This window comes from Coffea arabica, chromosome 6e (assembly GCF_036785885.1).
Source record: "Coffea arabica cultivar ET-39 chromosome 6e, Coffea Arabica ET-39 HiFi, whole genome shotgun sequence".
Taxonomy (NCBI): Eukaryota; Viridiplantae; Streptophyta; class Magnoliopsida; order Gentianales; family Rubiaceae; genus Coffea; species Coffea arabica.
In genome coordinates this window covers 472,411-499,175 of record NC_092321.1, presented here as the reverse complement: position 1 = coordinate 499,175, position 26,765 = coordinate 472,411, and the positions used below count along the sequence as shown (strand labels likewise).

General features: G+C 37.5%; 2 protein-coding genes and 1 long non-coding RNA gene across 5 annotated transcripts; 1 reads left to right on the top strand and 2 right to left on the bottom strand.

Annotated features, from left to right (window-relative positions):
* The first annotated feature begins 900 nt into the window (after positions 1–900).
* Positions 901–6,520, top strand: LOC113695573 (TOM1-like protein 6). The gene is made up of 9 exons (XM_072054173.1): positions 901–1,446; positions 2,222–2,300; positions 2,609–2,707; positions 3,524–3,637; positions 4,144–4,307; positions 4,501–4,582; positions 4,654–4,739; positions 4,887–5,156; positions 5,442–6,520. Exons 1-9 carry the CDS (start codon positions 1,286–1,288, stop codon positions 6,322–6,324), a joined length of 1,938 nt encoding a protein of 645 aa, XP_071910274.1. The 5' UTR covers positions 901–1,285; the 3' UTR covers positions 6,325–6,520.
* On the bottom strand, positions 6,437–7,448 carry LOC140009243 (uncharacterized). Its single transcript, XR_011816602.1, has 2 exons — positions 7,322–7,448; positions 6,437–6,661 (listed from the first exon to the last, which is right to left on the bottom strand). It is a non-coding gene; the product is annotated as an uncharacterized lncRNA (long non-coding RNA).
* A 103-nt stretch (positions 7,449–7,551) lies between these two features.
* On the bottom strand, positions 7,552–22,738 carry LOC113696178 (regulatory-associated protein of TOR 1-like). Of its 3 annotated transcripts, none has more exons than XM_072054172.1 (23): positions 21,764–22,738; positions 18,959–19,061; positions 17,844–17,926; positions 17,568–17,726; positions 17,367–17,483; positions 17,098–17,264; positions 16,343–16,497; positions 16,105–16,249; positions 15,896–15,974; positions 15,657–15,758; positions 14,107–14,190; positions 13,892–14,002; positions 12,459–12,812; positions 12,170–12,359; positions 11,098–11,712; positions 10,578–10,907; positions 10,310–10,433; positions 9,657–9,781; positions 9,428–9,573; positions 9,167–9,268; positions 8,907–8,992; positions 8,465–8,549; positions 7,552–8,344 (listed from the first exon to the last, which is right to left on the bottom strand). In XM_072054172.1, the coding sequence occupies exons 1-23, from the start codon at positions 22,088–22,090 to the stop codon at positions 8,006–8,008; spliced, it is 4,128 nt and encodes a 1,375-aa protein (XP_071910273.1). In that variant the 5' UTR covers positions 22,091–22,738; the 3' UTR covers positions 7,552–8,005. The 3 variants fall into 3 exon arrangements, with proteins under 3 accessions (XP_071910273.1, XP_071910272.1, XP_071910271.1); XM_072054171.1 differs by having other exon boundaries at positions 10,310–10,472; positions 21,764–22,532; XM_072054170.1 differs by having other exon boundaries at positions 10,310–10,476; positions 10,579–10,907; positions 21,764–22,532.
* Positions 22,739–26,765: the final 4,027 nt, after the last annotated feature.

Genomic DNA, 26,765 nt, shown 5'->3' with positions numbered 1-26,765 from the left:
CTTATGAATTTGTTCATCAGAATGCTCCAAATTTTGATAAGAACCAAAATTCGGGTGGCTTTTCTCCAAGTGCACCATCCATTAATTCGTGCGAGAACAAAGGTGTTAATAGATTAAGCAATTGTTGTAATGGTATGGTATTTAACTAGTCGTAGAGAAATGTTGAAGAAGAAAGGTTGAGAATTTCTTTGTTAGTATGCGGTTTAAGGAACGGCCGATGAATTGGTGTACAAACATCCCTGAGCATCATCCAGAGAATATGTTTTTTTTTTTTTTTGGATATGTGAACTCATTTCTTAATCATCTTTTGATTTTATATTCATCAAATTACTATACTAATTTTTTTATAATCACCTTTTGATTTTATATTCATCAAATCACTGCACTAATTTTTTTATGAAAATACTTTGAAAAATAACAATCCAAACGGTATCAGAGTGTTGTGCCATTTATTAATTATTCAGTGCCGGGGGGAAGAGACTGGCGAGTGGAGTAAATAAAAGAATATTAAGTGGGCGCGTCTGCTGAAGAACCCAACTAAAAACCTCCACTCTCGTCTCTTATCTGTCCTGTTTTCTTCCTCTGCCTCTTCATCTTTCGTTTTTTCTTCCTCTTTTTTTTTTCCCATTTTTGTGCAACAACGAGAGAGAGAGAGAGAGAGGGAGAGAAGAAAAAGGTAAAACGAAATTTCGGGAGAAAAGATATTTTATTACAACAAAAGTTGACCAAAAAAGAAGAAAGAGATAAACCAGGAGACTAGGAGAGAGAAACCCCCAATCCCAAACAAAGGCATAAAAGAGAAAAATGGTAGAAGAATACGGGGGAATACGCTACTAGCATCATATCGTCATCATCAAAGGAATACAACTATATACAAAAAGTTTCTTACAAGAGAGAGAGAAAGAAAGAAAGAAAGAAAGAAGCTGCAAAGCACAAAAGATTAAACGGGTTCTTCTTCTTGGATTGGATTCTTCTTCTTCTCTCTCTCTTTTTTTTTTTTTTTTTTTTAAATTCTCGCTCTATATTTGTATAAATTGTAAACGAAATACACTCCGCACCAGTGAGTTGAAAAAATCCATGCATCCAATATCCACATATTATACCACTATTGGCAAATAGCTAAGGCTGGTTTTTTCTTTGAAATTTAACCCTTGACGACAAACCACAACCCTGACGAGTCTTTCAATTCTCCTCTCCTTCCTTGTTAATCCTTCTTTCTACTAGTGTTCCAGCAGAAAGCTTTCCAATTTACCCAAGCAGAAGAGGAAGAGGAAGAAAGAACAAAATGATGATGCCATCAATTTCACCATCTTCTTCTTATAATACAGCCACAGTTTCGTCATCATCGGCAATAGTTCGAGTGGAGAAGGCCACCAGCGAGTTCTTGATCGGTCCCGATTGGACTATGAATATTGATATATGCGATACCCTCAACTCCAATCAGTGGTATTTTTTTTTTTTAAAAAAAAAATAACTTTTCGTTCTTTGTGGTTATGTATGCATACAAATACCCTCTTCTTCTTCTTCTTCTTTTTAATTTAACTGTCCTCAGAATTTTGGCACCTTTTGTCCAAGGTGTTGAATTTTCCTTCAAAAGCTGACTTTTTGTCCTTCTTCTGGGGAATACTGGATTTTCTGGACTTTTTTTTCCTTTTTTTTTTATTTTTATTTTGGTGCAGCGAATTTTGTTTTGAGATTTAGGAAACTAGAATTTCAGTCCACAGAGGCTGACAGGCATATGTTATATTGTTTATGTTGGTACGATATTACCATTCGACTAGAATTTCAAGGCTGTGCTTATTGGGTTTTTTAGGGGTCTGTAACACGGGTAGAAGGAATTATTTTTTGATTTGATGTTTGAACTTAACTTGTGAATTTAAAATGGAGGAGTTTCAAGCTTTTGATGGCGTTGGTAGGTGCTTGACATAAATGAGAACGAGGTGGGCTTTGTTGCTCATATGATTCCTACCTTTGAATTGTGAATTTGTGATCGTGGGGATCAACTCTTGGGTCTTCCGTAGTATATCATTAAGGTGTTTGGCAAAGAACAGATAGAAAGGGAAAACCTTAGGCATGCCCTTTGTGTACTTTGTCCTAGTCCTTCCAATTCATCCATGTTGGAAACTCATAATCTTTACGTCATTTTGCCGACTGAAAGAAATGGATTCACTGAATTCTTCCATTCTATTCTTTTTTTTTTTTAAAAAAAAATACTGCTCAGGCTTGCAAAAGATGTTGTCAAAGCTGTGAAGAAAAGATTGCAGCACAAGAACCCTAAAGTTCAACTACTTGCCTTGACGGTAATTGATTTGGAATTCTTGTCTTCAGTTGCACTTTACATGATGCTTCAAAGAAAACATGTCCTTTTTTTTTTTTTTGGTTTTGGTGGGGGGGGGGGGGGTTGGGTGGGAGTTGTTCTGTTATTTGCTGCAAATGTCTGTGGGTTGCTGTTAACTAGAACTGGTATCAAGCACTTGGTTTTTCTTTTTCCTATTGTCTCTTTTAATCGTGGTGCTGGCATACATGGAAGCTTTTGTTTCAATTCTATTTTGTTGGATCTCTACTTCACCTTTGCAGCTTGCTAACCGTGGCCCTATATATTGTATAGCTTCTAGAGACAATGGTGAAGAATTGTGGTGATTACGTCCATTTTCAGATAGCTGATAGGAACATTTTACAGGAGATGGTCAAAATTGTAAAGAAAAAGGCAAGTTTTCTTCGTTTGCAAGGGACTATGAGTCTGAGTGTTGATAAACATTTTAGTTTCCCTTACGTTAGAACTCTGCACGTGTTTTTTTTTTTTTTCCTGATTGGGACTGTACTAGCCATTTCTGAAAGTATGACACAGCGTGCTAATATTTTGGCTTCAATTAGATTTCTGTTATTTGCATGCCTGTGAGTTCATTGTAAGAAGATTTTGTTCGAGTCAGATATCCTCTGCTAGTGATATTGCATATTTGAATAAGAAAGTAGGGTGACTTCATTGGGGTGCTTCTGTTAAATTCCAACTTCGAATCTTTCATGGGTCCGTATATGATCTACCGGTGATGAAAACAGCATTGCCTGTGGCATGAGCCATAGAGTATGTAACTTGGGTGGTGGCAGAGGACAAATTGCAAGTTTGTTGTCTCTAATAGTGATCACATTCAAATAGTTGAATGCTGCTATGGAGTTGGGAGTAGTTAGAAAATCTTTTTAATAATGCTGTGCAATTGCACTGCTAAGACTGTGGAAGTTTATATACTCTTTAAGTACGACGAGCCTTCGCAATGCTTAATGTGACCTATTTTCAGCATTAACAAAGATATGACCCATGAAACCTAAATCCCTCAGAAGTCATTTAATTGAGGGTGGTTTTGTTTTGTTTTGTTTTCTTCTCTTTTTTTAAATCTTAGTTTTTTTTTTGGACCTTCATTTCCCTACCTGTAAAGTATCTCAACTTTTATTTGTTTTCTGGGTGGATGCATGCTTAACCTGTCACTTAGGATTCATTCCAATAGAGTTGCTTCAACTCTTTTTTCAGACTGATATGCATGTTAGAGACAAAATACTGATGTTGTTGGACTCTTGGCAAGAGGCATTTGGTGGCCCTGGAGGGAAATATCCCCAATATTACTGGGCGTATGAGGACTTAAGGGTAAGTCCAATTTTGGATTACAGCTGACTGTTTGCTTAAAGCTGCTATTATTACTTGATTCCATTAATCTTTGAATGATTTTATTATCTGAATTTTATTTTGGTGATAGCTATTTTATATGGTGAATTGTGCTGCTTCAGTTTTTTCATATTTCTTCAGAATTTTTTCTGATACACCCTCAACTCAAAAGTAATAGAATTTATTAAAGATAAACTGGATTCATGGAATAACAATTTATTAAATTAAGAGAGAGTAAGTTGTATAGTTCATGTATAAAGAACAATAAAAAAAAAATAAAAATGAGAGAACAATGTAAGCATGATGTTACATTGTAGACTGTAGCAGGCCTTGAAGGCACTCTAATGAAGCTGACAAATGACCTTTTTTCAGCAATACCACATTACCTGCGTAATGTTCTATGAATGCTGTTTATTGCCTAACTTGGCATAAGCCACCCTGCAGCCACGTTGATTATTATGTGTTATTTGTGATTCTGCATGTATCAGCGTTCCGGTGTGGGCTTTCCCCAGCGATCATTAGATACAGCTCCTATATTTACACCTCCTATGACGCATCCAACACCACGACATCCACAGCCTGGCTATGGAATGCCAAGCAATTCCTCTACTAGGCTTGATGAAGCCATGGCTGCAGAAATGGAAAATTTAAGGTTAAAATTACCTTCGAAATTTTTACACAATATCACCCGATTTTCATTTGCACATATAGGACAAAGGCCCCATTACCATTTCTTTTTGTTATGACTTTTTTCTTCCTAAATCTTGTGTTCTATGTCTGTTACGTTTCACTTTATATTTTTTGTTAGCTTATAGTTTGATTTTGGATTATTTTTGTGGTTATAGTTTGTCAAACATAGGGTCTATGCGCGATGTTCTGGATCTCTTAGCTGACATGCTTCAAGCTGTCAATCCAAGTGATCACTCGGTAGAAAACTCTCTATTCTGTTCATGGTTCCGAAATTTTCAGAAAATTCTCTCACATTTACTTCTCTGTAGGCTGTAAAAGATGAAGTGATACTTGATCTTGTTGAGCAATGTCGTTCCAACCAGAAGAAATTGATGCAGATGTTGACTACTACAGGGTCTCTCTCTCTCCCTCTCCCTCCCTCCCTCCCTCTGTGTCTCTGTGTGTGCGCGTGTGTATTTTGGTCTCTGCATGTATTGCTGTTTCACTGGGTGTTCTTGCTGAAGTGGTTTGCTGGTGGATCTGTGTATTATGTTTGTGCTAGGGATGAAGAACTTCTAGCTCAGGGCCTGGAGTTAAATGATAACCTCCAAAATGTGCTAGCAAAACATGATGCTATAGCATCTGGTTTACCTCTGCCAGTTGAATTGACAAATCACAACCTCCAATTGAATGACAAACATCATTCTAGCATCAAACAAGATAATGCTGTAAAAGGGAGTGAAACAACTAATGGTAACCCTTCACCAGTTCCCAGGATTCAGATTGATGAAGATGATGAAGAGGAAGATGACTTCGCACAGCTGGCACGAAGGTATTTCTTCATTTATATTTGTATTTCATGTGCTATACTTGTCATCAACTTCACATGACAGATTGGCAGTCTCATTGTTCCGTTGGATTTTTTTGTAATGCCAGTAATATGTGTTTAGGTTTTGAAGTTCTTGGATTCATTTACTAAATGTTTGAAGAAACCTTGGGACTTGTGGATACATGATGGTATCCTTGCTGTTTGGGGTTCTGGATGTTTGGTCTGCATCCAAAAGGCTCTCTCCACTTTGATTCATGTTTTCTTCTAAAATTTTGCTTGTGTTTGCAGGCACTCAAAAATAAACAAATCTGCTACTCCGGCTTCAACCATGCGAGGCAGTGATGGTGGCACTCTAAGTAACAGCAGCGATATGAGAGCTCAGGAAGCATCTTCCACCCTGGGCATGAGCGATGCTTTAGTTCTTGCTGATCCACCAGCACCAGCTAGAACTACAAAAGAGCAAGATGTGATAGACCTCTTGAGCATTACGCTGTCAACTAGTATGTCACCCCCCCCGCCTCAGGCATCTACTTCCTTAAAGCAAAACCTACACGAGGGGACTGCACTGAGCTCCGGAGATGACAACTCTTCTGTGTCTCGTGCTTATAACCAATCCCAGTCCGTCAATAGTTACATTACTCCTTGGGCTCAACCTCAAGCTCAGCCTCAACGACAGTTTGAACCGCAGCCGCAACAGCAACAATTAGCACAGGAGTCTCAAATGCCGCAGCCTAAGTATCATTCTCAATTTTATAGCCAACGTGATCCTCAATCACAGTTTAGGCCCCAAGCTCAACCAACGCTTGACCAATACTCTACTGGCTACCCTCCACCACCATGGGCCGCCACACCTGGTTACTTTAGCAACCCGAATCCTTTGTCTAGATCTCCTTATGCATATTCAACAGTTCAAGCCACATCATCCATCTCTTCACAAGGAACCAGAACTTCACAGCATACGAGCATGACACCTGTAAGTGGAAGCAATGTGTCAGCTACAAATGGAGATGCACGGCTTGGTCCTGGGGGACACAAGCCCTTTATTCCATCATATAGACTGTTTGAAGATCTTAATGTTCTTGGAAACGCTGACGGGAGATTTAAGATGACAAGCAATTCAACTCCTCTATCTGGAACTAACGGCCATGGCATGGCCAGGGGAGGAAAATGAATACAGCTTGTTGATTTATGCCTAGTCACTACGTTATGCCATGTTTGCTGGATTTGAGAATGTCTACATAGTGTACATTTTTCTCATTTATATGCCCTTTTTGGAAGTCATGTTTCAGAGTAGATATTTCTAACTTTATGGCCATAACGTTTGTAATCATAGTTTTGTGGATATTCACACTTCAGGTTCCACAGTAGATACTTTCTAATTCGCCATCCTAACAGAATCTCCAATGGCGTCCAGCATGGAGTTCGGGCTGATGACGAGGGGAAAACGAAAGGCATTTTCTGGTGGTCCTTCAGTAGTTGGGGGCCCGGGCCCGCAGGGAGGAGAGACGCTTGCAAAAAAGAGAGGGAAGGGGGTCATGACAAAATAAGATTTAGGAGAATTACCGTATCAGAAAATTTCAATAATAATAATATATTCTTTCAAGTGAATCATAAAATTAACTTATTATATGTAAGTTGACCATTAAAAGAGATTTAAAATGCCTCTCGAGTAAAATTTTTTAAACTCCTCTTTAGGCTATAGATTGAGATTCAAACTCCACACCTTACAATTAAAAAAAAAAAAAAAAATTCAAAGTGTGGGCCACAACGTCCCTTTAATCTTAACGAGCCAATTTGGATTTGCCCCTCCATTGTACATCACGATACCCTAGATGTTACCAATTGAACCAAAAAAAAAAATAAAATCAAGTGAATCATGGCATCAAATATTTAGAAGATTTCTGAACTAGTGTACCTTCAAATATTACGAGAAAAATAAGATCCATCGTGTAATGAAATTGATATAAAAAACTATTGCGGGACAAACATCTGGAGATCGCTAGCAAGTCTCTAACTAAAAGCATACTCTGTGTCATAGAACTTCATCGGCAATTTTAAATAAAGGGAACCCAGTTCAATACCATCTAAAGTGCAGTAAAGCTGATTTGAAAAAAAAAAAAAAAAAAAGGAGAGCTACAGACAAACTGCCCAATCAAATAATAGTATACCTGTGGAACGCCAGTGGAAAATAGAATACAAATGCCTTCCATTCAGTAAAAGGTACAATACTGCAGTTGCACAAGAGTAGAGAATTTCAACAAGCTGCTCAAACTATCAGCAAGAAGTATAGAATCCAGTCTACTTTTAAATAACAAAAAACCTTGCAACATGTTCAGTGCAGCATAGAACCAAACCATAAGATGTAAACGGTTCTTGGAAGGGGAATACAACCGATAACTGCTTACAACCAATTTAATTTATATTAATGAAAACTTAGTTAATTCTGTACAAATTGAACAAAGGTCTCAGATGAGCAGACCATGATGGAAACAAAAGGGAGAGATTAGGTACTAAATATCAAAAGGTGCAAGCTAAGCAGAAAGGAAGCAGAAGAATAGAGAATATTTACACCTTTCTTTTACCTACGTATTTTGATTATTTGCCAAAGCCTCCAATGAATGCGATGATGCTCCCAATTTTGGGCAACCCTCTAAATGCAGAGACTTAATGAATATGTAACATACATCTTCCAAGGCAGTGGTGTCATTTTGTATTTTAAGCACATTCACTGCAAAAAGGAGCAAATTGTCATTCTACGCTTCATTTGCACCAAAGATCCTTCTGTTGAAGAACTCTTTTATCTTCAATCAGCCACCAGTAAGGAAAGTCTCATAAAGCCATTACAAGTATCCTCATCTTGCAGTAGATGTCGCATCAGCATAAATAGAAACGCAAGCATCTGCAGTGCCAGCAGCCAGCAACACTTCATAAGGATGGAAGGTAAGGCTGCTAACAGACCCAATCTTATGGGCCATGAAACTTGGGTAATATCGAATGCTGCCTAATTGCTCTCCTTCCAAGTTGAAGATTTTGATAAGCTGCTTTGCGGAGCCGCTAGCAATAAGGGGAGCATGTCGATGGACAGCTAAAGCAGTAAGTGAACCCCGGTGAGCATCAATTGTGAGATACGTATCCCTGAGATGTCTCAAATCAAGGAACTGAATATAGCCAGCTTGCGAGGCACTCACAATCTGAGCCCAAAAAAAAAAAATGGTACAAGAGTTTATGCTGATCTGAGGTAAATAACTGATTTGAATATGATTTCTCATTCACTAGGAAGTAGTAGCAGCAGATAGGAGTATGCATTTTACCTTTCCTGGCTCAAGTCCAGGTTGAAAGGCAATTCCCACAATTTTTTCTAATCTCTGTGTATGCGGTTGTGTTGCAGAAACAAGCCTAAACAATAGATATCAATACAATGTCAGGTATGAAGTGCAAAGCCATAGAAAAGAAATCTCTCTAAACATTTGCAGAGTCAAAAGAAGAAAAAAAAACACGTGCAGTTGAAAACAAGATAGAAAAAACGCAACATGCTAACTTTCACAAACATTTGTTTCTTATAACATGTTTTAAGTTTATGAATGAGACCAGAGATTTCCTGGTGAAATTATTTCAATATCTCAAGCAGATACTGAAACAATTTATATCACAGAAGCATAGCTTTTCAAACCAAAAGAAAGTGGAAAGCATTGAAGATAATTCTTCTCGCCCTTAAAACTGAAAAAATGTAAAGAATGTCTAACCAATTCTTACATTTCAGGTGTCCGAGTGTCATATAATCTCACAAATCCATCCGAAAAACCAGCCACGAACTGGCCCCCATGAATGTGAGAAGCAGACTGTAATGTCATGGTCATATATGCTAGTTAGATATGTCACAAGACAAAAATGTCCAACAAGCTGTATCCAGATTCAGGGTTAAAAAAATCTGTTGAGATAAATAATAATAATAAAAAATCACAAGGGAACAATACCATTTCACTCAACAGGATAAGAATTGCAACAGAACTCACCAGTGCTGAAATGCTGCAATCTGAGGATAATGGGATAGTATTTACAAGCTGCTCCTTATCCAGATCCCATGCCATGATAGATGACACTTCACCCGAAGCAAACTGTTCACAAATCAACCAATTGATGTATCAGAAACTGTGGGACAAACAAGAGATAACAATAGTAAAAGGCGTGCAAGCCAGCCCATGCACATCAGTGAACTTGAACCCAGCCACTCATCCCATGGAAGTTTATGATACATTGAAAGTTGGAAAATGTACCAGACATCCAGACTGCTGTTGCCAATCGACTACTGCATTCACACTCCGCACGCCTGGCCTGTGACCTTGAATCGAAGAGAGTGCAGTAACCAGTTTTTGTTGACCTTTTGAAGTATAATCCTTCCAAATCCGGACATTTCCATCACCTGCGTAAAGTTTAATAGTATATTCAATTCTAAAAAGTCAGGCATATATGACCTGCTTAAGACTTGCTCAGTAAGAGACTTACTTGAAGCAACAAGCAGCAAGCTCTCATCAAGTTCATTCACAAGACACAGCTTTGAAATTCCTTTGTCAGGGTAATCATGATTCTCAAAACTGTTCAGTAGTGTAGATTCCTCGTAATTCCAGATTCTATGACACAAACATGAAGTAATTGAATTGTCATGCACAAAAGTAAAAAGATGTCGAAACATTTTCATGATCCAAGTTTCACCTCTTAAGCCACTGTAATATGCCAAAGAATGGAAAAATGATCAAAATCACATACAACAGAAAACAAAATTTATCAAACAAGAAAAATGAGAATATACCGCAGGAAAGAAAGAACTTCATGAACACATTGTACCCCAAAAAGAAAAATAAAAAACAAAAGCTTCTAAACCGACCCATAACCATGCACATAAAACATTTTTCATCACATCTAGCATTTTGAATATCCAAGTACGCAAAAAATAGCATATGCATGACAACCTGGATAAGCAAGTTGCTGTCATATGGACATCCTCAGTCCACAGTGCAACTTGCTAGGATAACAATACAATTCATAAGTATGGAAATCACAGTGACCAAATATCTCTGCCTGCTAGCTATGCGAATTCGTCATGAAAAGCAATGTGCAACAGATATATCAAACTAGAAGGCAGAATAAACTTGCTCTACCTGATTGTCTCACTCTCATCTGAAGCAACCACGACTGGAGAAAAGGGCTGCAGCAAACCAGTTCTGGTACCTGTCTCAAATTTTGCATCCCAACTGGCAATTTGATCACGTAGTCTGTTCACAGCTGTCAAAAGAAAGGGCAAGGATGCTGTTAATCCTCCCCCTCCCAAAAAAAAAAAAAAAAAAAAAGAAGAAGAAGAAATTATCCTAAGACTGAAAAGTCAAAAGTTAAAACTTAAAATAAGAATTGGTCAGCATAATGACATACCAGAATGTTGGCATTTTGCAATACGGTCCAAAGCCAGCTTTTCTCTCTCTTCTCTTCTGGCAATAATCTCTTCACTATCATCAGTAGCTGTAAGAAGAGGCTTTGAGAAGTGACCACAACTCCAATTGTAGATCGTAGACTGTGGAAGAAAACTGCGTTCTGAAGCTCCAGAAGGTCCAGCTGTTGCCAAAAGTGGATCAGCTAATCCAGAATCTGGAGAATTCATTAGATGTGGTCTAAACTCCAAGGAATACACTCTCCGCATTCCTGTCAAGTAACTAGGCCGAGGAGGGCTAACTGGAGGTGTTCTAAACGTGAGAGGCAAATGCCCTACAGCAACCAAAGAATAAAATTAGGACTTAGAGAATGATAAGAAGAAGACAGATGCTAAGTCCCAAAGCTTTTAACAAGAAAAAGAAAAATCAAACTCAAGAATAAGAAACTCAGCAACAGCAAACTTCATTTTCTAACAACCAGATTTTAGAACAGAGAACATAAGGTAAAACTTAAGATTGTTTACCTCCATTCATATCAAACCATGATGATGACCGAGCTAGTCCAGTGAGACTAGTGCTGGCATTAGCCATGGATTCACTAGGCTGGGCATTACCAGGAGTAGACCTCACTGATTTTGCAACCACCGATTCAATGCCAATAATAGATAATACTCGACGACCAAGGCTGGCGATTCGTGGCGATGGATCTTTGGCCAGAGTGCACATAGCCAACACACATTGTGAATAGAGTGCATTGTCAAGAGGTCTAGGCCTTGCATGGTTAACTACCCCATTGGTAATGGAGTCAGCCACTATGCCAGAATCAGAATGCTGAGATGAATCATCAGAGAGAGGAGAGCCATGCAAGATTCCAGATGTTGCAAGGGGGCTACTGGTAAACACTCTTCCATCACGAACTACAGGCTGGCTGTTTTCCCCAACTCTGAGCAAAGGAGAAACTGCAGATGGAACAATACTTCCATGAGGCATGTATTGTGTTGGAGTCGTATAGCCACTACCTGAACCCTTGACTGCAAACGCAGGCAAGGCAGCAAGCACAGAGTTAGGCTGAGGCTTCCAGTATGCAGCAGCAACAGATTTCAGGTGCTTGTTGTGGCCAAAGGCAAAACGAGCTAGAGCTGCAAATGAGTTAAATGATAAACCAACTTCAACTTAACAACACAAATGCAACAAGCAAATACAAGCAGGAACAAGCACATGCAAAACAGATCCAACATTGAAAGTAATTCAAAAAGGTAACCATATAACTTCTGTTTTATCTTACTAGAGAGCAGGAAACCCAGTAGGTCCAACATAAACAAAGGAAGTATACACTTGGGATATTCCACAAAAAGCGATGTACTAAGTGAATCAGTTCACCCAATCCTTTATCAGAATAAGTAAACCAGCATCACAGCATGGGGTCTAGCCCGCCAGAAACTATTTTGTATTATAACTACCACATAGGCACTCAGTCAAACACCAATCACAATTTCTATGGGCAGAGAGAGTTCAGTTATAGAAGAGATGTTGGCATTGTGTAAATAGCTACATAAACACTGATACTCCATCCAATAAGATCAGCCTAAAACATACCAACAGCAACCTCAGCACGAACCAGAGGACTTCCATCAGAAACAACATTCAGAAGGTTTTTGACAATACTGGCCTCAGACCTAACTTTTTCATCATCATCACAATCTTCCTCACCCCCAGCACCATCTCTTGATGTGTCAAACCCAACATCGAGGACAGTGCCCAGAGCAAAAACAGCTGCAGCTCGAACCTGAACCAGTTCTTTCTGAAGTAAGATGACTAAACATTAAATGCTAAGCTCTATAGAAAAGAAATCCTTGTTTACACAAGAAGGAAGCAAAGAGCAAACCTCAGGTTGGGGCTCAGAAAGTAGAGGTGCTAATACAGCAGAGGCATCTGCCAGCACACCCATGGTTTGTGCCTCTGCAAAATCTTCCCATAGTTTCCCAAGACATAGGCACAGCCACTGAAGAAATAGTGGTTCAGTTTGTGAATCACCTGGACTTGAAACCTGAAGGTGCCTCAAGCATACATGTATCAAACCAGCTTCAATACAGGCCTCCTGACCTCGTCTGTGACCATCTACAATGACAGCCAAAACAAATGCAGCCATTGCACGTTGCTCTGGGTAAGCTTCAACACTGTCGAGAAATCTAATGAAATATGCATGTCCACCATCCTTCACGAGATCAACCTGGCAAGACTATTGACACAATAAATCATTAGTAAATACGAGCACAACTTACACCACATGCAAGCGCAAGTGAAATTGCACTAAATCAAATAACCGTTTATGGATCTTAAACTAAAAATCCCCCCCCCCAAAAAAAACCAAAAAAAAAAAAAAAAATTCACTCACAAAAGCAGAAAAAAGTTCCCTTTACATGCATGTCTACAGGTGGGGCAGGTGTACGTCATGTAAGGCAAGAGCTATGAATTGCTGATGCAGTTTACAAAGACTTCAAGGAATTTTAAAATTAAAGCTTTTTTCCTCAAGCTTCAAGTAGGAATCAGAATAGTGTCTTTATTTAGGTTCATCATAGTTTTATTCTTAGTTTTAGTTCTTATTAATTAGGTCTTAAGGGGTATTTTGGTCTTTACATACATGTCTACAGGGGGGACAGGTTATGTCATGCAAGGCAAAAGCTACAAATTCCTGATGCAGTTAACAAAGAATTCAAGGAAATTCAAAATTATAGCTTTTTTCCTCACACTTCAACTAGGAACAAGAATGGTGTCTATATTTAAGTTCATAGTTTTATTCTCAGATTTAGTAGTTTCCATTATTTAGGTCTTAAGGGGTTTTCTGGTCTTTTAGTTGTCACTGGAAATTTCCAGAATTGTCTTTGAGGTTTTTTTTTAGTTATTTAATACATGAGGTAAAAATTGGAGTCATTGTTAGATGGTAAGTTCCTAAAAGTTCTACGAGTAGTTAATTTCCTGTGGAAATAGGAGTTTTAGGAAGCTCTTTGCTTTATAAATACTTGTGTTCTCATGTTAATTTAGACTGAGAATCTTTAAGTTTTTCTTTAGTAGCTGTTTCCCTCTTCTTCCTCACTAATTTCCTCTCTTATTTCCTAACATTACTGTTCCCCCATGCTGTTCACAGCCCTGACATAGGCCATGATCCTCTCATTCTTCCATCTGACCCATCTGTCCTACATTAATTCCTCTTCCAAAAACAAGGGGATAGGCCAAAGGGAAGCATAATTAAGGATACAACAGCTAATGGACATCAGAAAGAAGTAAAAATGATAGTAGTGAGAGGATTTCTGAATGCACCTTATCAAGCGCAAGAATCTTTGTCCAAATGAACACAAGAATTTGCCTAAGTTCAGGAGTAGTTGTTTGCAAGAGCTTTAAAACGTAAGGAAATATTCCAACAGATAAGGCCTGCAAGTATAGGATATATATATACACATATATCATCATATAACCCAACAAAAAACTAATTAACCACAGAAACATTTTACTGCCACAATGCAAAATATCAGTACCAAATCCACAGCCCAAGATCCCATATCCAGAAACCTTCCAAGGAGCACCAAAGCACGGAACCTATGACATTGACTAAGTAAAACCTGAAAACAAATAAACCAATTGTTGGTCGTACATTACACAAGAAAGCCAGTGTTATCTCCAAGAAGACAAAACTCAAAAATATATGGGAAGCAGAAAGCTGTGATCCAATTTGACAGTGTAAAAACCTGAAGGAAATTTTTAACTCAACATAACCTGAAGGAAATTTTTAACTCAACATTCTTCGACAAATCTAAATAGGAGTTCAAAACTAGAACTGGAGATTACCTAAACTTATTTACACATATCTATGAATAAAATGGGTGTACAAGGTACCATTAACAGTTTAATAAACAGCATTATCTATTCACTAAATGAAAGTATCAAGGAACTGTGATTTCAAATATGACATGTGATTATGCTACTGCTGCTTCAATGAATACAATGATAGCGTTCAGACCATTTCCACTAGACTACCCTCACCGTTGCTAGCATTAAATCAAAATTCAAAGCAAGCAACCAATGTGACTAGTGGCCAAGCCAGGAAACAAGAGTTGAGCATGTTGCACTGCAATTTTCATCTAATGCAAGCATGTAGCTTTCAAATGTCTTTGTTTTTGCATCCCCCCCCCCCCCCCAAAAAAAAAAGAAAATCAGCGGCTAGGTTGAGTCGTTGAGATGAGGACTTAAGTACTGCAATAGTACAAAATTATGGCAATTATTTGTATCGTTTGGAGCTGTGGCCTTCTCCTGCTCCCTATCTCAACCAGTGCCAATTACTACAGTCACTAAAAAGATCCTACCCATCATTTGTCAATATTAAATTCTTACAATAGGATAGACATATATTAGATTAAATTTTCACCTGGCAAAGGAGGGAATAGAAATGACTGACAGAAAAGCAAAAGGGTACACACAAGCATTAAGGGTCAAAATGATTCACATCATCCCAAGACTCATGACATAAAGCCAGCATGATCTCTCCTGAACTTCCATGGACATTACCACATAAAACTGCCAGTCAGATCATCAGTGTGTGACCACCATCATACTCATCAGTGCACAACCCTTCAAATTATGCAGTTCACCAGTAAAATGATATGATCAACCAGTTTTAACAAGCTGAGAAGATAATATGGTCATATAAATGATCTCACACTAGTATCAAGGCACACTAAGTGTGCTTATAAGGTGAGAGTGAATGACTATTGATGGAGAAGAAAAAGTAGAGTGGGTGGTTAGTTAATCATGTGAAGGGTGTTCTTGAAAAACCCAATGAAGTGACACTACATTACTCCAGACTTTAGGCCTTAGATATCATATGGATTATTTTATAATCAATTTACACATCAAGTAATCACTAACACCAATCGCCAAAAAGTAGTAATTTGGCCAATGGATGGCAATAGATATTAACTAAAAAATTAGAGTTATCAAAGATGCAGAAATTATGACACCTGCATCAATGAAAATTTAGAAAGAACCAAAATTCAGTCAGAGGGGTATTTCGAGATGGAAACATTCCTACCTGAAGAACAATTGGCAGCTGTTCAGGTGGTTTTTTAAGATCGGATCCATGATCAAGCCACACCTCAAAAGCTGTTAATTGCTCCGTAAAGAATGGACTAGGCTGACAATTTAAACCAAAAAAGAAAGAAAAAATTAAACCAGACTGCAACAACAGGAAGGGATATGATGCTATTGATTATCCCATCTCTTTTTATCCTACAAACTTCTAGATACTAAAAATTAATCTAGAAGGCAAACCTGGAATTCTGCATTAGGGTCCTCAACAAGAGTTGGAAGCTGAGAAAGGCATATTTCAGCAGCCATATCCCAAGCGTCCCTAAAGTGTATAAAGCAATCAGAGAATAAGATGCAGAGTGAAATTTTGATAAGGATCATACTTCCAACATATTTTCTGCAGTTCTACAACAACTGACATAGAAGCAGAGTAAAGAGTTTATAATAGTTACCACATATGATGTTGATGGGTCGGCGGCAAAATGGGATGCGAAAGTGGTGAACAATTGGCAGAGCGCATGATTCTCTCCGCAAGTAGAAAGTTACGGAACAGACTCGCAACTAATAGATCTTGCCTGAACAATCTCTGGAAAAGATCTGCAGGTTTTTAAGTTGAAGAATGCTCAAATACATATCGAAGAGGAAAGAACCACCAAAGTATCACGCAAAACACAATATATAATTCACTACCATGTGGGAGAACATTCCAGGCAATTGTGTCTGTCACTGCTGTAAAAATCCAATTCAATTCTCCAAGAAGCGTCTTCCGATCAGTTTGCCGGCCAGGAATTCTATCTATAAGTGAATAATCTAGAGACTCACGAAGCAAAGAACGAGTACAAAACCTGGAAGACAAGATATTTCATACAAGGAATGAAAGTGAGTGGCATCAGCAAATGAGACAAAGAAACAAGCAATGTCAAATCAAACACAAATATCTAAATAACTATCATATAAAAACCCAGAAAGATATCACCAAGAATCAACATAAAGTACATAGCGCAAGAAAGTTGCATCACATCACACCAACTACAGCGACTTGATAGATGATTTCCACAAGCACAAAGATTTGATGCAAGCGACAAACACAAACATAAAAACACACACAACGAAAACTTCTCTTACACAACTACAGATAATAAAACATTCATCAACAAAACAACAACAATGACACCTTAGCTCAGTTTTATTAGCATGTTAGTATCACTTAAAATGGATATCAACAACTAACTTTCCTAATATAAAAAATACATAAGTTGCAATAAGTATCTGTACATGCATATAAATGTTTTCATTTACAAAAAGATATGTTTGTACAACCTATTCTTTGAAGAAACAGAGGAGAGGGGAAAAGGAAAAACACAAAATACTGATATTAATTTAAAAAAAAAAATTTTAACGGTTCAACTAAGAACAGGGATCAGGGAAAAGGTACTATAGCTTACCATCTCAATGCCATTTTTATGGGAGTTGTAAGGCAGGAAGTAAACACATCAGCCGGAAATTCAGCACTTTGAGGAAGAGTCTCATGTGCTTCACAGGCTGCAAGCAAAATGCAATCCCTAGCAGAAGGACCAGAAGAAGCAGAAGCAGCAGCAGTCCAGTCCTGAAGCTGTGAGAATATGAGGCAAAAAATTAGCAAAATAAATCAACAAAAAGCAGATTAACTCTGCCACTGGTTATGCAAATAAAATGCAAAAGCATATCATGATACCTCTACAAAGGCATTGACAATCATCCCAGCAGCAGAGCAGTCAAAGACATATATTGAAGGTGTCTTCAGCCAAGAATCCAAGTCACCAATAGGTAATGGAATATACTGTGTATAGCTCTAAAATACAACAGAGAATTAGAAGAAGAACAAAAAAAACCATTACAGGACATGGGAAGAACTCTCCAGTTGCTGTAACCAAACCTTATTGAAAAGCCATATTTCTCCATTGACCGTTGGTTTTGGAACTCCATGCCCATTATAGTGAAACAAAACTCTCTCTGACTTGGCATATTTACGACAAGTTGTACAAAGTTTCTTGACTTCATCCACAGTGGGATCTAAAGAGATCTTGTAGCGAGCCTGAACGAATGTTAGGAAAAGAATATAAGTTATGCAGACCACATCATCACCTAATATGTGCAAAATACCCAATCAACGACATGAGCCAGCAAAAAGAGTAATAACAAAAATCCTTACTCTAGGCTGCCATCTCTCGTACTGTTGGTTTAAGGTTCTTCCAATTGTTTCAAGCGCTTTTTGAGGTGCCATTGAAAAAGGGTCTGCATAAAAGAAAAGAAGATAGATAAATTACTATATTCATTAGTGCTATACAAAAGGACAACTTGAATATAGCGTCTCCAAAAGGAGCCTGTATATATCTCCAATGTAATTCCACAACGTGACAATCCTCCTCAATATATTAACCTACTATAATTTCAAGGGTGGACATAAATATAAGCAAGCACCGGATGGGCACAAAATACCAGTTTGAGTGAATCACCTTACACAATTTTCTTCACCACCCAAATCCTTACCCCAAAATCCAACAAAACAAACAAAAAGAAAACACAGGGAAAAAAGGGAAACGAGAATAAGACAAAGCCTTTTATTTGCATGAATGGGATCAATAAAAAAAATGCCAGATACATGTACATGCACAATGGAATGGCATCCCGAGAGGAATTCTTGTTAAATAATAGATTGGAAATAAGAAAAAAAATTTACAAGAATTCGCATATCTCATAAATATAGTCTTAAAGCTAGAAGAACATATAAAATACGGAAGATATATGGAAAACAGAAATCAGGGAAGAAGGATGTGTAAAGTATCACAAATCTGAGCAGCAGAAACACCATCGAACAGGATAATACAAGTCGTTGCACGCTAGTAATGAAGATTCCAATATGCAAGAGAAAGAAGGTAAGCTCCATTCTCATATTGGTTCAAATGGCCACATGGTTGTACATTTTGGATATTATTGTTAATAAAAAATCATAATAAGTATGAAAATACATATCAAGCCTTGCAATTAAACATGCCAATGCTGACCTTTTTTGAAGAAAAACACTTCTCCTAGAACAGGCATTAAAGTATGCATCCACAGACATACAAACATCACATGAAGCTCACTGAATTAATCATTATGTGAAGGAAAAGCATATTTTATTGAAAAATTCTCATAAGATTTTTCAACAGTATAAGAAATCAACAAGTGAAAACTCAACATCATGAGATATGGCTGAAGATAAAGTATAATCATGCAGAGCTAACAATAGATAAAAACGAGAAGTACGAAAGATATTGAGTATACCAATCCAGCACTCCATCCGGGCACAAGGAGATATCTTTATTACATCAGGTGGATCAACACTAATGTTTAAACATAAAACAAGGGCAACACATCCCGTCTTCATCTGCGATGAATGTTATAAACAATGATGGACAAAGTACATCAGTAACAAAAAAAGGGCAGAGAGAGAGAGATGAAGAAGAAGAAGAATCTATACAGATATGAACTAAAAGAAGACATAGTACCAGCTAGCAAAAGAACCATGAAGCAAATAAACAGAACAGTCAGTCAAGCACACGTGTTTAAACCATATATCAGAACCTCGTTTCTGAAAATGTGTTCAAGGATTTACCAAGTTTCAGTCAATTAATTATCCCAAATAAAAAGTTTGAACCATTTTCTCTACCAATTGTATGCAAGATGCATCCAACCGTATCATACTTATCAATATCTTTCTTTAATTAAGAGAAATATCAGATAACATTTTCTTTCATTCTTGATTAATTAAGCCTTATTAGTGTACTCTATAGCCAATTTCCAATGTCTCTTTTCTTTATTTAGAGGCCACAAGCACGAACCTCACCCACTTAAATAAAATAGCCCAAATTTGCTCACAACCTTGCAAATCATAATTGAGAATGCGTGGAACTATACTTGGGCAACAGGATAATATTTCAAATGGTATAACTTAAAACGAAATCAACTTCCAGTGAACTAAATTGATTGTTCAAAGGGAACATGCAGCATCTAGAGTTCCTGCCATCACCAACCATATCAACTGTTTCTGCCACCAAAGCTACTTTTATTAACGTTACTAAATTGAACCTTTCCATGACTTTGTCTTCACTAACCTATGAAATCACTTTATTACAGATGCTTCCTGCTGAACCTTGAACTCCTCTTAGAAACAAACTTCAATGATCCTAACTTGAACAGGCATCAAAGGACATGCAAAAACATGTTAACAAGAAGATATTCCATTTTACACCGCCTTGTCACTATGCACGGAAATAGAAGCTCCTAAGATGAAATTCTTAAAATCAAAAGTAGCTTACTATCACTGATCCCAATATTCCATATGGAAACAGGAGAGTAAGTCCTAGACTCTAATAAAAAGGCATGATTTTGGGGAAAAAAACCTAGTAGGAAAGGCTTTATTTGAGAAAACCAGCACTAACTTCATTACAGATGCTTCGTGCTGAACTTTGAACTCCTCTGTAGTAACAAACTTCAATGATCCTAATTTGAACAGGCATCAAAGGACATGCAAAAACATGTTAACAACAATATATTCCACTTTACAACACCTTGTCACATAGCACGGAAATAGAATCTCCTGAGATGAAAGTTTTAAAATAAAAAGTAGATCACTGTCACTGATCCCAATGTTCCATATGGGAACAGGAGAATAAGCCCTAGACTCTAAGAAAAAGACCTGATATTGGAAAGAAGCCTTGTAGGAAAGGCTTTATTTATGAAAACCAGGACTACTCAAAATCAAAGTCATTAAAAAATTCTGTTGCTGAGCAAAAGTTAACTTCTTGAAGTCGTGATGTCTGCAAATTCTTTGCGTAGAAGATGCTATATCATAAAGTGATCCTTTAAACTTAGAGTAACAGCTACAGAGCCCCAATCTCCCTTTTGAAGTGTATGCATGATCCATAATTGCTATAAACTAACACCTTCTTGCCACTGCCACTAATCAACGGATATACTTAGCATTATGTTTTTAATTTCTAACGGAAAATTTAGCAACAGAACTTGTGTCAAACAGCAGTAAATTCCAAATTCGCATTAACAAGAATAAAATTATAGGCTTTCCTTGCCTGCAAGTTAAGTGCATCCAGAAGTGACAGAACTTGACCATAAAATAGATCTTTCTTGCCACGTTGAAGAAAATGTATGTAAGTATAGTAGTGCATTAAACAAATAATAAATAAAATGGTTAAAATTACACATTGTGAAAGGCTGGTTTTATTGTTGGATTAGATAAAGTACTATTCACATGCTAAAAGAACACTGCAAGTCTGAAATGTGGCAAAAAGAGAAGCTCCTTCAGCTAAAAGATTACTAATCATTATGCTTACAAATCTAAAGTACATTAAATAGTACATCATGAGCACTCATCGGACGACCAGCCACATAACTCTTTTTGACTTATCTTCCCCGAAAACCTTGTTAGATATCATTATTACCATCACATATGGCTCAGTATTCACACAAAAGCAGCTATGCTAGGCCACATAATTCATCCAACAAATTTGACCCCGGCTCAAAATCTCTAACAGCACATTAAATGCCATGCAGCCTAGGCGCAACCCATAAAAAACATAAAACTTCATTCAAAGTTGCTTACGCACTAATTTTGCTAAAGCATAAGAATAAAAGTCTTTACCACTTTCACACAAACTGAACATCTCATCAACAGAATGCATACCCACGTGAGCCCCAAGGACCATGCAGAATGATACTGATAAAGTATCTAATCACCACCTGGCTTCCAAAATCTTGACTAACAGCTACAAATAATGCAAAAAAAAATCGCATATACCGCGATACAATACGAGTAAGGTGTATCAGTTACCAAAATGTGGCATTTAATGAATATGTATGCATGGGCAGTAATTAATTTGATAATCATGAAGTCCATTTAATAAGAGCTTAAAAAAAAATCTTCTTTGATTTCCTCGACATTCCAAATGGTAATTAGCAAAATACAAACAAAAAGCTAACTGAAACCAAAGAGAGTACATGCCAGAAAATGCCACAAAATGAAAAACAAGGGAAAAAAATGATATAGGGGATGGGGAAGGAAAGGAAGTTTACCCGGTCCCTAGGCCGCCATTTGGAGACCAAGCCACTGTCAGACGGGCCAGAGGGCAAGGAACCCTCAAAAGCGTCATGCCGGAGCTCACATAGTACCAGGGTCTGAGGCAAATAGGCCATGCTTGTCGTCGTCATCGCGGCACCAGCAACATAACTACTACTAGCAGTTTCCGAATCCCTAACACTCCTCTCACCATCCTCATGATTAATGCTATTATTACCGGTAGTACTAGTGCTAATATTTAACTCCTCGAGATGATTGGACACCACCGCCAAGGCCATAGATGATTGCGAAAATCTAGAAGCCATCGAATCACCCAATGCCATTCAAATTCAAGGAATCACACCCAACCCCCTTCTCTCTCTCTCTCTCTCTCTCTGACACAGAAACCCTGTTAACCCTGCCCTAATCGGACGAATTTCGGATTGCAACTCATAACAGAGATCGAATAAATCAAGTGGTAACTCTTTCCCTGGGGAAACCCTAACCCTAGGTATTGGCGGGAAGGTAAGTTAGGGTTTAGGAAAGGAACGACAGGAGTGGAGCCGAAGAGAGCGAACGAGAGCTTAAGCAAGAGACAGAGGCGGTGTTGCAAGACTTAATCGACAAAGCCAATGAACCAGCGGCGTAAGCCCTTGGAGATTGGAAGGAGAATGGGAGAATCCAGGTCGGAAAGCTACGACGAAACCCTCCTCCTTTTTTCTTTTTAATTTAAACAATATTCAGCATGTACAGGGGTGGAGTGGTGATGCCGCTGCTGCTGGTGTTGCTGATGCAGGCGCATATGTGTATCCAATGTTAACTTCAGTTCTCACACACACACACACACACACTCTCTCTCTCTCGAGAAAAAAAAAAGGAAAAAATAAAATAAAATAAAATCTGAGAGAGAGATAGAGAGAGTGACCAGTACGTACGGCTCATGTATATTATTGCCTTTTCGTTATAACAATTGAAAACAAAAGAATATTTGTATGTAATTTCTATGTTCACTTTATGTTTATATCCCCCCCCCCCCCCCCCACAAACCTATCCTCACTTTGAATTGCAATTTCATGAGAGCAAAATACAAAATTCTGCATGAATTTAATTTGGAATCTTGGATAAACATATTAACGAGTTTGTTTCGATGGGAGTTTATTTTGATGATTTATTTGAGATAATTAATCTAGCACTTTTTGTGATATGATGTATGTAACATAAAATGGTGATTGAAAAAAATAAAAGATGATTGAGATTTGTGAAGCAAATTATTTTTTTTCAAATCATCTCAATCCAAACACACTCATTGCTATAAATAAATGCTCATATTATACTCGTACAATATATGTTCGTACGTATCTTCAAAAAAAAATTTCATATTTCACACATTTCAAAAGACATTTTGAAAAAAATACTTGTATTTTTTAATTAATCACATGAAACATGTAGGAGTAATAAACTTTTAACATATATTTGGATGGCAATTATTTGGGCAAAAATTTGTTTGTTTGCATTATAAATATATTTTTCAAGGTAATTTTTATTCAAATAATTATTTTTTTATCTCACGTATGTTACATCACAAAAAAAAAAGCATTATACTTAATATTTCAAATAATCTCCCATCCAAACGCAATGGTCATTTTCTCTTTCATGATTCTCAGGCTCGTTGGAATTTCAGTTGCTTGAGAGTTTTAAATTTTTTGTACAGACTGCTGGTTCAAGCATACGTAGGAATTACCTTCAAAACAAAGTAAATTAGCAGGAGGAGGTGGGCATGCAGCATCTTGTCAACTTTCCGGCATGTATACATACATAGGCTTCATCCAATATGGGTCAGAAAATAATATATATATATATATATATTTTTTCCCATTTTTTTGTTTGCAATTTAGCTGTATCCGTTTCACCAAACTACTTTGACACGTCATCAGCGTCTTTATCCTGCTCCTGCCATTGCTGCCAGAAAAAGAAAAAAGGCCTATTACGACACCAGCTGTCTATTGCAAATTTTACAAAACTACAGCTAGCACAGTCCTGTATACTCCAGTCCAGCGTCCAGCTCGCCCCTTTATTCTTCCTTGTTAATGTCCCCCCTCCCCCTCCCCCCCCCCCCCCCTTCTCTCCTCTCTTTCACGTCCCTTTGTTTTTTTTTTTTCTTTTCAAGAAAATTTTTTGGGTTATCTGTCCTTTTTCCTCAAGTGTGTCCTGTATTCCTGAGGAGGCAGAAGAAAGCTTTTACGACTGTTTTCATAAACCACTTGCTTAATTAGCGTGGTTTAGGTCATGTTTGGATTACATTTTTTTAAAATTTTTTATAGAAAAATTATTGTAATAATTTGATATATGTAAAATAAAAAAGTGATTGAAAAATATATTTACGAAAAATGTTACAATTTTTCTTGCTTTCCAAACAATTGTCTGTCAAATTTTCTTCCTCAGTAAAACTCATACCGTTTATCTTGCTTGCAAATTGCAATGAGAATTTTCCGACGAAAAGAAGGCCGCCTAAAATTAGCTCTATGGGTTGCGTCTTGAGAGTCGCGACTACACGATACATGCTGGCATGATGGGAAGGAGAAGATTGGAAGCTTGACGTGCGCCCAAAAAAAAAAAAAAAAAAAAATCCTCATATATTTGCACAGAAGTTTAAAAGAACAATATCTTAAAATTGAAATAGAAAAATATTGTAAAAAAATAACTAGAATAGTTTGTCAAAAAATAATGATCAATTATTGATTAAACTAACAAAACGTCTACTCATTGCTAACAAAACAAAGAGGTGCACGAGAATAAACTTGATTCCAATAATTTTGGACATTTTAATATAAAGTTAGAAAAAACTTCCCTTAGAATTTTGTAAAAAATAGATTTCAAGAAAAATTAAACTCAGTTCTTCAGAGGAAGAGACTTTTCTAACTCAAAAGATTCATATTAAATATGAGAATGAAATGAACAAGTCAGAAAATTCCTTTCCATTGCTAAGTGATTCCTAAGTTGACAGCAGATCTGATTCCGTTTCATGGGAATTTCGTCTTTTATGCTCCATGATAAACACAAGAACAATTGGAAATTACATGGGCCGGTTTTGTAGCTTTTGACCCGACCCAAAACAGCATTGAACTTGTGGACATGGGCCCTGCCCAAGTTCAACCACTTGTAGCCTCAATTGGATCACTCTGCAAAGTACACGCCCATCTGCTGTAAACCTGTGACCCCATGAGTGAGCCCATTAATGGGAGCCTAATCTGGGCCGGAACTCCACCGAAACGACTCCCGTGTCTGTAAAAGTTTTTTGCGCTCGGCTTCGGCGTCCATTTCTGACATTTAGGAAACAGCGTACATTTTGATTTTTTCAGCCACGTTAAAACATCCAGTAACTTGTAGTGAATGAGCATCTTACTTGAGCCACTCTGAAAATAAAATACATTGCGCGCTCACGGAAAGTAGTGCTCATTAACATCTAAACCATCCGTGCATCTAACGTGCTAGGTCTGGTTGGGGCGTCGGGCCGGACCGGGCCAAAGTGGGATTAGTCGGGCCGCCTTTACTGAATTGACCCGAACACCCACTCCGTCGACAAAAAAAAAAACATCTAAACCATAAGAATGCGTTAAATGCATAAGGAGTAGATATATTGGGGGAAAGGGCTAATACTCCTCTATCATCTTATTTAATTGAGGACGAGTGTTGATATTTTCAAAAAAATAGAGTTATGTAGGGGAGATATATGATATGATATAATTTAGGTGCGCTAACAAATGCTAAGTCGGTACCTAATAGAGATAGTATATAATAAACGTGAGATGGGGTAACAATTACTTACTGGTGTGTTTACTTATGTGGTAATTTAGGTGTACTAGTAAATGCTTACTAGGCGCTCGGTAAAAAAAATCATCTTATTTAATTTACCAAACGATTTATGATCAAATGATGTCATTAAGCATAAGCCAATCCTTCTAGCAGGCACGATTATATACACATAATGAAACCGCTTCATCTGGAAAGTAAAAACTAACTCGTCTAAGAAGAGCTGAGATGTTTGGTGCACAATCACAGACAAAAATGACGTAAATAAATAGCACACGGCAACAAGACACATTGGAGTCGCACCATGTGGGACTCACTTCTATGGTAAAAAAATGATGTACAACAGTGTTTGACTGTTTTGGTTTTCAATTGGCGAAGTAATTATTGGAACTAAAGTCAAATTGGGAACTACGGTCGAATGGGGGATTCAATCCTAAAATGTTTTGCTCTGCAGTTGATATTATTGCTTTTGCAACTATTCCTTGCTCCGTAAATTGGAGTGTTTAGCAAAAACCTCTCGAAGGCCTCATCATTTGGGCAAAATACTACTAGTATGACTTGGGGTAAGAGATTGACACACACACACACACATATATATATATATACTTTTTCTGATTTACTGATGCCATGATTCTTGTAAATTACTTTCTTTAAACGAAGTGATTCTTCTTTCGATATGTAGTGATGAAGTCAAGGAAAATTATTCCCTTCTTCAAATTTGTTTGGAGTACTAGTATTTGTCAGTGACCAACCCTAACAACAGCCCGAGTAGTTTTTTTTTTTTTTTTTTTAAAAAAAAAAAGAAAAAGAAGTACAGTACAGGCCAAGTAATTAATTTAACAGTGATGGTGAATTGTTGGGGTGATTAAAAAAAAGAAAAGAAAAAGAAGTACAGTACAGGCCAAGTAATTAATTTAACAGTGATGGTGAATTGTTGGGGTGATCATATATCATTCCAAGACCAGGTAGTATTAGCTCTAGGCCTCGAGGGAAGAAGAGTCAGGCCATCATCATTCGAATCTTGGAAAACTACTCGAAATGGCCAAATGCCAACTACTATGCTACCGTTGTTGCTCCTGTGAACAATTATCAAGAAAAGACTTGAGATGATGACATTTTTCTGGTGCTGCCAAACAAGCAAGGATGATTATCCACCGTACTCCACTCGCATGATCCTATACCCGAGGCGGCAAGGACGTCCCAAGTCCA

Excerpts from the sequence above, each read along its gene's own strand:
- LOC113695573 (XM_072054173.1), top strand. The coding sequence starts at position 1,286 with ATGATGATGCCATCAATTTCACCATCTTCTTCTTATAATACAGCCACA. Across the intron at positions 2,708-3,523 it reads TCAAAATTGTAAAGAAAAAG|ACTGATATGCATGTTAGAGA; the intron begins GCAAGTTTTCTT and ends CTCTTTTTTCAG. Across the intron at positions 4,740-4,886 it reads CAGATGTTGACTACTACAGG|GGATGAAGAACTTCTAGCTC; the intron begins GTCTCTCTCTCT and ends TGTTTGTGCTAG.
- LOC113696178 (XM_072054170.1), bottom strand. The coding sequence starts at position 22,090 with ATGGCATTGGGTGATTCGATGGCTTCTAGATTTTCGCAATCATCTATG. Across the intron at positions 10,908-11,097 it reads ATGGTTTGATATGAATGGAG|GGCATTTGCCTCTCACGTTT; the intron begins GTAAACAATCTT and ends TGGTTGCTGTAG. Across the intron at positions 9,782-10,309 it reads GATGAGAGTGAGACAATCAG|AATCTGGAATTACGAGGAAT; the intron begins GTAGAGCAAGTT and ends TTTGTGTCATAG.